This window comes from Coenobita brevimanus, chromosome 116 (assembly GCF_032717465.1).
Source record: "Coenobita brevimanus isolate Jiangsu-jjx chromosome 116, ASM3271746v2, whole genome shotgun sequence".
Classification (NCBI taxonomy): Eukaryota; Metazoa; Arthropoda; class Malacostraca; order Decapoda; family Coenobitidae; genus Coenobita; species Coenobita brevimanus.
Window position 1 is genome coordinate 3,038,636 of NC_137069.1, and position 11,365 is coordinate 3,050,000.

At 42.9% G+C, this 11,365-nt stretch overlaps 1 protein-coding gene across 1 annotated transcript in view; it reads right to left on the bottom strand.

The window, feature by feature from the left end:
• Positions 1-2,085: 2,085 nt before the first annotated feature.
• LOC145418770 (uncharacterized) overlaps positions 2,086-11,365 on the bottom strand; it is a 24,075-nt gene continuing 14,795 nt past the window's right edge. The window contains exons 4-9 of the mRNA XM_080287104.1: positions 10,206-10,355; positions 8,601-8,789; positions 7,587-7,724; positions 6,058-6,275; positions 3,011-3,143; positions 2,086-2,687 (exon numbers count right to left, since the gene is read on the bottom strand). Of these exons, the coding sequence (XP_080143230.1) occupies positions 2,103-2,687; positions 3,011-3,143; positions 6,058-6,275; positions 7,587-7,724; positions 8,601-8,789; positions 10,206-10,355 (1,413 nt within the window). The 3' untranslated portion in view covers positions 2,086-2,102. The remainder of the gene's footprint in view (positions 2,688-3,010; positions 3,144-6,057; positions 6,276-7,586; positions 7,725-8,600; positions 8,790-10,205; positions 10,356-11,365) is intronic.

The following is an 11,365-nucleotide window of genomic DNA, read 5'->3' on the forward strand; positions in this document are numbered from 1 at the left end:
CAGATAGATAGAGATATAGATACATACGCAAAGACAGCTGAATAAAGACTGGAATTAACAGAAAAATGACAGACAGCAAGATACAGTAGATGAATAAAGATTGGAACAGACAGAACGATACACTGACAGACAGACAGACATATAGACAGAGTGATATAGGCAGACAGACGGAGAGAGAGAGAGAGAGAGAGAGAGAGAGAGAGAGAGAGAGAGAGAAACCCCTGCACATGTAACTGGGTATGAATACATTGGGACAAAACTGCTAAGACACTGATAGGCACAGACAGACAGACAGGCACAGATGGACGGATAGGTAAACAGATTTAGACATATATATAAAAAAAAAATAATAATAATAATAACTTCCAAACCTCCACGCACATATGAGTGAAAGGAGTAACTTTGAAAATTGAACTGCGAGTGTTACATACATTAAACAGGTGGTGAGTGAACGTGAACCCCGTCTAAATATACGATGGGGGTTCCAGTGAGTTAGTCGGGGCCAACTCAGAGTGGAACCCCAGCATTTTCCCATCTCCTAAATGAGTTCTATAAAATTAGCGGCACCTAATTCAATACAGAACTCTAAATTTTTGACATACAACTACCTACTGACCGCGCCTCAACCCTTTACGTCCGGTGATGTGTTTCTACAATTTATTCTTGCTACCTCCACACGCCTTTATACAACGCAGAAATAATCTTTCGTACTCAGGTTAATGAAGATTGCATACAAATTCCTCAAATTAGATGTCTCTCCAAAGGTAAATAGTTTCCTTTCGTCTATAAAGGCTCCAACATGCTTGTATGGGTCAGCCTTGGTCGCCTAATGCCGGCTTTCCATCTCTGGCAGGCTTCCTATTTGGTCTCTTATCTCTGAGGTCACACTATGACCTCGTCCCAAGTCCTTTTCTGTCTGCCTCGCCCAACCCTACCCCTAACGTCAACACTTCTCACCTTCCGCATCCAACTGTAATCCCCCATCCTCTCAACATCCCCGAACCACCTCAACCTACCCCTCCTCAACACAACACCAATACACTCCAGTCCCATCCTTTCTCTTAACTCTTCCATCGTAAACCTAGCCCCACCAGGCCTCGGATTCAAGGATGCACTGCACATCCACCTATTCATTGTCATTTCTGTACGTTTGAGCCTCTGAATATCTTCTTCCTTTACTGTACACCATATAGCATCACACTACTAACACAAGCCGCATACAAAGATCCCTTAACATGGAGAGATAGCCCTCTCAGCGTCAAGAGAGGCAACAGCTCCCTGAACTTCTTCCAACCACTCCTCACTCATCCAACTGGAGGTGTTATTATATAGCCTAAATTAACCCTCTGACAACCGTATACCTTCCCTAAGTCGAGGAAAATCGTCTGGAGATAGCAAAGAATAAAATAAGACTGAAATCTCTAGTCGCGGGGATTAAATACGTGTTAAGCGAGTGCAAATCGGCATCTAGTCTCTCTCTCTCTCTCTCTCACACACACACACACACACTATTCAAGCAACCGTCAACTTTATCCAGTATTTACAGTGCATTTAAGATCCGCTGCCTATCACTATACATCCATGACTGTTTTGCGATATACAGGAAAAATATAGCATTTCAAAACGCGATGAATATTTACCCTACTCTTATATCTGAGATGGTGAAAGTGTAGTAGCCTCGGAGTTAGAGAGTAATTTATATACGAACCTGCTTATCACTAGGTATCCTTTACATATTCACAAGGGAGGGAAAATTGAACTGATTTTTTTTAACGAGACTTAGTACACAAGGATTAGGCAGAAACTCACGTACTGATAATAAGCTAATCATCATCATCATCGTCGTCGTCGTCATCATCATCATCCCGACCTGATTTTCCTACCTGAGGATGGTAAGACATAAGGGGAAAAATAAAGGAACGAGAAAAAATTTGACAGAGGGAGACCTAATCAACAACATAGCAGGTGAAAGTCCAACAATATATGTTATAAAAGGATACATAACCTTCTCTGCCAACAAGATACATTAATTAGGTGACAGTGAGGCTTGTGTGAGTGATGGTGCCAAGTGCTTGAAATCCAAGCCATCACTGTCACCCAACTTAAGGTGTGATGGCGCTGCGTGTGGGTTTAGGGGACGATGCGGAGTCAAGCTTGGAGAGGCTGGAGAAGGTGCGGAGATCAGCAGCCGTGACGGTGTTATGTCTCCTGGCTTTCGTGGGGCGTGGGGACCTCTTACGAGGGGGACGAGAGGTGGGACGAGAATTGGCGAGAGGTGGGACAGATCGGGAAGGTGGCGGAGGGGATGTGCCACTGTCTGACCCACCACTAGATCCGCCATTTAATGTTACTCGCTCCCTGGGTGGATAGTTCTCGATCAGGGAGAACTCGCGCACCATTCTGGGTCTAGCTGGGCTCTCGTTCTCCTCCTGAGGGGCTTCTTCACTCTGACGGGCGTCGCTGAGTGAGGTGCTGAGCTGCTGTCGTCTGTGGTGGTCTGTGTGTCCTGGGTGTGTAGCGTCATCGTCCAGGGCATCTCCGTCGGGGTCTGACCTGCGTGCGTGTGGCTCTGGGGTGGTGGCAGGGGACGGGGTGGCGCTAGGGGCTCCTGTTCCCTCTTCCCCTGTCACTCTTGGGGATCTGCCTCGCCGTCGCATACGAATTGGTCGACGCTCCTCTACACCCTCCTGCCAATTGATGTGCTGTTAATATCTCGATGGTGTAAATACAGGTACACATTAAAACACACTCACACACACACACACACACACACACACAAAATCTCCCTTTCTCTCTCTCTCTCTCTCTAAAACATACAGACACGCAAAATCTCCCTTTCTCTCTCTCTCTCTCTCTACACACACACACACACACAATCTTTTTTTTCTCTCTCTCTCCAACACACACACACACACACACACACACACACACACACACGCAGCAGCAGCAGCAAGCATCTGGTCTGGACGTGACCTAAGAGACGGTACGATGCTTTTTACGTCTTCTTTACCTTTGTGGATAGAGTTCGGTGTCTGATCCTCCTGGTAGAGGGCTCCGGCGACTCCCCCAGGAAGGTGGTCACTCCCAGGCCCTCATGCCCTCCACGCCGGACCTCTCCACTGATGGGGGGTAGACGGCCGTTCCTGTAAAGCCAGAGGGACGAAGGAATTAACTCGAAACGTTTTACTAAGAAAGGAATTGGATCTCTTATACCAGTTAAACGTTTTACTAAGAAGGGAATTGGGTCTCTTATACCAGTTAAACGTTTTACTAAGGGAATTGGATCTCCTATACCAGTTCATCCCTTCAGTACGATAAGGCCTTTTATATTTCAAACCTGATGCTAAAAGATGATTTTATTCAACATAGGGGATATGGCTTTTTTTTTTTTTTTTTTTTTTTTTTAATGCGAGGAGAAGGAACCAAAGATTTGAAGCCCGCAAAACCGTTCCTTCCAAGAAAAAACAAAAAAAAACAGAGAGCCAAATTCAAGATTCGTTCATTTCGAGATGCCTGGACACACTGCGGTTGAAAGACTGGAGATCATAGGAAGCAGGAAATACAGACAGAGGGAGACAGTTCCAGAGTTGCCTTGAAGAGGTTAATGCTGGCTGGATCTAACCCTTCAAAGAATCAATCTGAAGGTGAACAGAATCGTATGGAGAGCAAGAAATAAAAAGTCGTCAATTTGATGGGGTTTACGAAGCATAATTATTACAGAAGTCTCTCCTAAGCTGTTTAAAATTGTGTGGTTATAGCAAGACTGTATAAAAGGTAGAGGCCTTGCATGTACCTGTCAGTGTATGTTCAGTAACTGTATGTATGTATGGATGGATGGATGGACTGACTGACAGATGAATGGATGAATGGATGGATGGATGGACGGATGTGTGTCCTTTATGGCAAGCCAAGCCACTGAAAATATTTGGCTCCACACTGGTTAAGGTACACCCCCTTAGGTCGGTCTTCAGGGGCATGGGAAGGGGATCAAGCAAACTCCCACCCTCTTCCATCTGCCACTCAAGTATGAAAGGCAGAAACTTTAACAGTGGAATGAATATAGGTTAGGTTGTGACTTTTACGAGTATGTCAACAGGCCATCACCCTTTCTAACAAATCTTCCTATATTTCACGCCAAATTACTGGACTGGAGTGAAATTTCTCAGGTACACATTTTAAGACAATGCTATGACTATAAACATGGCTTACAATACTAGGGGTGTGCATACGGGATTTAGCCTTTTTTAGTTCTTCATGTTTCCTGCAAAATATCAAAGCAAGTTAGTCCGAAGTTTCACAGATAAAAAAAAATCTGAGATACGGGATAAATGTGGGCTAAGTTATGACCCCCAGATACGAGCTACTATGCTGTGTACCCTCAGCGGCAGTCGTATGTTTGTTTCGTCAGGGACGCTCCACTGGCGATCTTCTCACCTACCTTTCAGACTCCTGGTCATCCTCCTTTTGGGACTCTGGTGAAAGCTTTGCCATTGCACTTGACATCTCAAAGGCTTTCGATCGAGTCTGGCATAAATCTTTAATTTCCAAACTGCTCTCTTACGGTTTCTACCCTTCTATCTGTGCCTTCATCTATAGCTCCTTTCTGATCGTTCTATAGCCGCTGTTGTAGACGGCCATCGTTCTTCTCCTAGAGCTATCAACAGTGGTGTCCCTCAGGGCTCTGTCCTATCACCAACTCTCTTCCTTTTATTCATCAATGACCTTCTAAGCTGTACATCTAACCCTATCCATTCATACACTGATGACTCCACCCTTCACCTTTCCATTCGGTTCCCGCAACGTCCATCTCAGCAGTTACTTCAACAAACAAGGGATGAGGCTATGGCACACCTAATGTCTGACTTGGCTCGTATCTCTGACTGGGGTAAAAATTATCTGGTTGTTTTTAATGCATCAAAGACTCAGTTTTTACACCTATCAACCCGACACTCTTCCACAGGTATACCCAATAATGTTTAATAATACCCAGCTTAATCCTGCATCATCGTTCAACATGCTTGGGGTTTCATTTACTCGGGACTTATCTTGGAAAGATCATATTACAGCTTTTGTAAAATCTGCTTCCAAGAGATTAGGTGTGCTAAGCCGACTCCATTCCCTCTATACCCCTGCAAATTGTTGACTCTATACAGGGGTTTTATCCGCCCGTGTGGAGTACAACTCTCGTGTGTGGGGAGGCTCCCCACATACAGCTCTTCTCAATAGGGTGGAGTCAAAGGCTTTTCGTCTCATTAACTCTCCTCCTCTTACTGACGTCCTTCAACCTCTGTCTCTTCGTCGCACTGTTGCATCTTTATCTCTTTTCTATCGCTACTTCAATGGTCACTGCTCCTCTGAACTGTCTGCATGCATTCCTCCACCTCTACGACGGGCGCGTAGCACCCGACTAGCAGCAAACTCTCATCCTTTTCTGTCCAACTCCCTAATGCACGAGTTAACCGTTACTCCCAGTCCTTCTTTTATGCAATAGGTCAACTCTGGAACTGTCTCCCTCTGTATGTATTTCCTACTTCCTACAATCTCCAGTCTTTCAAACGCAGTGTCCAAGCATCTCGAAATGATCGGATCTTATTTTTTTTTTTTCTTGGAAGGAACAGTTTTGGGCTCAGCCTTTGGTTCCTTCCTTCTCGCATTAAAAAAAAATGAAATCCTTTCATTCCTTTACCTGACTAGTTCTTCAGACCACACAGCCAATCCCTGCAAGTGTCAGACAGCAAATGAAAGGGTTTCAATATGAAATGAAAGGGTTTAAGTATGAAATGAATGGGTTTAAATATGAAATGAAAGGGTTTAAATATGAAAATGGGTTTAAATATGCAATGAAACGGTTTAAATATGAGATGAAAGGGTTTAAGTATGAAATGAATGGGTTTAAATATGAAATGAAACGGTTTTTAAATACGGTGCCACTAACGCCTCCAACGGTAACGATGCTCTTGACTCGCTGGACGGGTGGTCAAGGGCAGAGAAAGGGTTTAAATATGAAAATGGGTTTAAATATGAAATGAAAGTGTTTTTAATTATGGTGCAACTAACGCCTCCAACGGTAACGATGCTCTTGATTCGCTGGACGGGTGGTCAAGGGCGGACACCACCCCTGACGTAGCTGATGACCCGCTGCCCCTGGTCCTGCCTGAGGGGAGCCTGGCGGAGAGGGAGCCCGAGCGGGATGACGTGGCCGTTGTGGAGCTACTGTCACCACTGATCCTCCTACTGCTGTCTTGGTGAAGGGAGTCCAGTTCCGCCTCTCGCTCCTGTACGGCAGGGGGAGAGGGTTATAGATGGATGGATATAGTAGATTGATATATACTTAGATAGAACACAGATACAGTAATTACATATATAAATAGACAGATAAGTACATACATAAATAAAACAGACAGATAATTACATACACAGATAAACAGATAATTACCTACATAGATAAAACAGACATAATTACATACATAGAAGACATAAGTACGTACATAGAACATATAATTACATACACAGGAGACAGATAATTACATACATAGAACAGACATAATTACGTACATAGGACAGAAATAATTACATACATAATTACGTACATAAGACAGACAGATAATTACAGACATAATTACGTACATAGACAGACAGATAATTACATACATACATGACATAATTACGTACACAGAACAGACATAATTACGTACATAGGACAGACAGATAATTACATACATATAGACAGATAAATAAACAGATAAAGGGTCATATAAACACCAATAATTCTTTTGTTAGTTGCCTGGTGTATGGAATTTGGTTTTGATTCTCACTTCTGTTATGGGAAGGAGTATTTTACACACACACACACACACACACACACACACACACACACACACACACACACACACACACACACACACACATTTTCTTTTGTAATGTAGTTCTCTTTATATTATATACTCTTCACACGTACTCCATCTACACACACACACACACACACACACACAAACACACCTTTTCTTTTGTAATGTAATTCTCTTTATATGATATTCTTTTTACATGTACTCCACACACACACACACACACACACACACACACACACACACACACACACACACACACACATACAGGTACACACACACACACACACACACACACACACACACACACACACACACACACACACATACAGGTACACACACACACACACACACACACACACACACACCTTTCCTTTTGTAATGTAATTCTCTTTATATGATATTCTTTTTACATGTACTCCACACACACACACACACACACACACACACACACACACACACACACACACAAACACACCTTTCCTTTTGTAATGTAATTCTCTTTATATGATATTCTTTTTACATGTACTCCACACACACACACACAGACACACACACACACACACACACACACACACACACACACACACACACCTTTTCTTTTGTAATGTAATTCTCTTTATATGATATTCTTTTTACATGTACTCCATCTACACACACACACACACACACACACACACACACAAACAAACACACCTCGAATAAGGAGCCACAAAGAGATGAACAAGCAGAACGAGTAACCTTAAGCAAGTCCTGAAGCTCGTGGTGTTCCCGTTGCAAATTAAACAGCTTCTTGGCCGTTGTTCGATGCCTGGCCACCTCTGCCTGTACCTGCTGCTTCATCGCCTTCTCTAGGATCCCCACACGGCGTGCCAACTCCTGTACCATAGAGATACACAGTAAAATACAGATACAATGTTAAATATGCTGATATATTTTGGCAGTGTATATCTATGGCTGTATTTCCTAATCTTTCTGCAAAACTCCTGTTGTTATTACAGAAGAAAATAATAAATAAATAAATAATACACTGAACGGTACACATGCAAAACGAAAAACGCGAACACAAAGACAGGAAGGCGAACAGAAAACGATTTGTATTTACATATTCCTTCTTTTTCTCCGCAAAGCTAGTGTTGTTATTCTCTCTCTCTCTCTCTCTCTCTCTCTCTCTCTCTCTCTCTCAATATACTGGAGACCATAGATAGATAATTTAATATAAAAACGGAGGCCCTAAAACACACAAAACACTATATAATCTTCTATCTATACTTCCTTCTTCCGTGGAGCTATCGTCGTGGGAAAGAGAGAAGAAGGGAGAAGAGAGAAAGAGAGAGGAGAGAAAAAGCGAAAAAAGGAGGAAAAAGAGAAAATGCGGAGAGAAATTGGGAGAGAGAACTAGAGGAAAAGTGACAAGAGAAAGAGAGAAGAGAGGAAAAGAAAGGAGAGGAAAAGGAGAAGAGAGAAAAAGAGAACACAGAAAATGCGAGGAGAGAAAAAGACAGGAGAGAAAATTCGAGAAGTGATAAAGAGAGAAGAGAGAAAGAGAGAGAAAAGGAGAGGCGGAGAGAATAGGACGCTCAAAAGGGGGCGAAAAGTTACCCAAAGAAAACGGTGGACGAACAAAAATAAACAATGCGAATCCGTTACGAAATATACACTGAAAGAAAATATCAGAATTACACCAACATTAATAAAAAAAAAAATCACTTAAAATAATATAAATCGCTTAAAATAATATATATAAAGTTCTACCTGTGCCTCCCTCTCTTTCTCCTGTAGAGCTAGTGTTGTGGAGGATAATTTTTGGTTGAGCTGGTCCCTCTCCGGCAAATGTCTCTTCTTCGTTAGTTCCCTCAGCCGCGTCACTTCCTCCGTCACCTTCGCCAGCCGTCCCTCCGTCACGCGAAGCTTCTCCTGGCCCCTCCGTCCCTCCTCCGTCGCCTGCAGGAGGGGAGGAAGGTGAGCGGGGGAGGTAAAGGAGAGATGGAGAGAATGAACGTAAGGAAGGACGAGATGGAGAGAATGGGCGTGGGAGAGGAAGTGTTGTTGTTGTGTTTGCTCCTTTCTCTCTCTCTCTCTCTCTCTCTCTTCCGCATGTGTCTGCAACTAAGGCGGGTCCAGGAATCGTCAACGGCAGTGGTTCTGGGAACGTCACCCCTTCCCTGCCTAAAACCCGGGTAATACCCTCCACTCCACACACACACACACACACACACACACACACACACAAAAGGAAGTCACACAAACATACAGAGAGAGAGAGAGAGAGAGAGAGAGAGAGTGCAAGTGTGGAAGGGTGAGTCATGGCTGGGTATTTCTCATCTGGCCTGGATTAAAGATACACTCATAATCTACACCTACACTACTACACATGGTGGTGGAGAGGGGGGCCTTCACGCGGTGGCACTGACAGGACGAGGTGAGTCAACTACCTGGTAATATCTGTCTCATGGATATTTTCTTTACTACAACTGCTATTACAACTACTACTATTACTACCACCACCACCACTGCTACCACCACCACTACTACTACTACTACTACTACTACCACCACTAGAGTGAGGGGGAAATACCACACAAAAGAAAATGAAAAAAGGCGAGAAATTCCCGTAGAGTTGCATGTGAGAAAGACGATGGCAGGAAAATTGAGGTAGATCTGAGAGAGAGAGAGAGAGAGAGAGAGAGATTCACGTCCATTCTTCTTCTTTTTCTCCTCCTCCTCCTCCTCTTTCTTCTCCTCCTCCTCCTCTTTCCTCTCCTCCTCCTCCTTCTTCATCTTCCTCCTTCTCCTCCTCCTCCGTTCCTCTTCATCGTCTTCCTTCTTCTTCTTCACGACTCAGAAAACGAAAGAAATATGTGAAAAAAGCATCCCCTTAAATTTCTCCTCCAATACCTTAATCTCTTGCCCTTAAAATGATACCTAAAGTAATCCGTATTTACTAAGAATTAAACATACGTATTTTAAGTGCCTTTGGAGATTTCGTAGCACCTCTTCCTTTGCGATTTATTCTGCATATTAAAATTCAACACCCTATACTATGTTACTGATTTAAGGTATGTCGAAAAAAAAAAATAGCGTTGATATAAATAGCTTACAAGAGACTGTTCAGGTGTACCAAGATAAACCGCCTAGGAAAGTATGTTAAGAAGCCTCCTACTTCACCTACAGTACAGGCCAGACACCCTTCTTAGCTTCTCCAGTAGCATCTTAATCTCGATCTTGTGCGCCTCCAGGATGTGTGGTAATTCGCTCACTTTACAAGACGATGTTCGGGTGCATCAGGTAAAATAAATCGCCTAGGAAAGTATGTTACGAACCCTCCTACTTCACCTAGAGTACAAGCCAGACACCCACCCTTCTTAGCTTCTCCTGTAGCATCTTAATCTCGATCTTGTGCGCCTCCAGGATGTGTGGTAGTTCGCTCTTCATGTCGTGGTACCGGGTCAGGGCTGCCTCCTGTCGTTTGCTCACACGTACTAGCAAGCGATTCTGTTCTTCGAGCTCCTGGTAAATAGACAGACAGATAAAAAGATATATAGATAAATAAATAGATAGATAGATAAACAGATGGATAGACAGATGGATAGATACATAAATACAATGAGCTAAAGAGGTGGGAGTCAATGGGTGCTTTACAATGTTTCAAAATTTGTGTCGAAACCAAATGAAATCTTGCTCAAAGTCCTTCTGATGAACCTGGGGCTACAACTACTATTTTTTATTACCACATCACTACATACAGTACAGCAAACATTCTCTCTCTCTCTCTGATCGTATTTAACCACAAAGTATCGATAGTTTCACATGAATTCGTAATGCGACAAAAAGTAACGTTCTCAAGGACCGTTACACCAACAACAACGCTCGCAAATTCAAAAGAAATGTTCGTAACACCATTTTCTTTGCGATTTATTTTCTACACACCTCACTATCCTCTTGAAATATTTGCCAACCTAAGCATTCCAACAAAAATTCTTGTTCTAAAAATGATATAACTCGCTTGAAACATCTGCCAACTCTAAGGCGTATGATCAGAAACCTTTTGAATGCCGTCATACTCCTCGATTCTCTTTGGTCTCCCCGAAACTGCTGGATCAAAAGGAAGGACGTCCGTTTTCTGTTGGATTATACTGTTATTGGTGGCGGGGTGAAGGTGGGGTTCTAAGAAAGAGAGCTGTTTGTCTTACAGCAGTGGTTCTCAACTCGTGTCAGGCCGCGGACCACCAGCCCAATTTAAAAAAATATCGCGGACCATTTCATTTTTGAGTAATGATATATAAAGCATGGACAACAAACATTTTGGTTTGAAAAATATCTCCTAAATAGGAATAATACAATAAAATGAATGGCCAATTACTTATTTTGATAAAATTTTTCGTACCGCATTTTCAGTAAATTTAAAAATGTATGCACCAATCTCCTGTTTAATACCAAATATAGTGAACGTCCTGTGGACCACCCAAAAAGTCACCATGGACCACCAGTTGAGAAACACTGCCTTAGAGAGAGAGAGA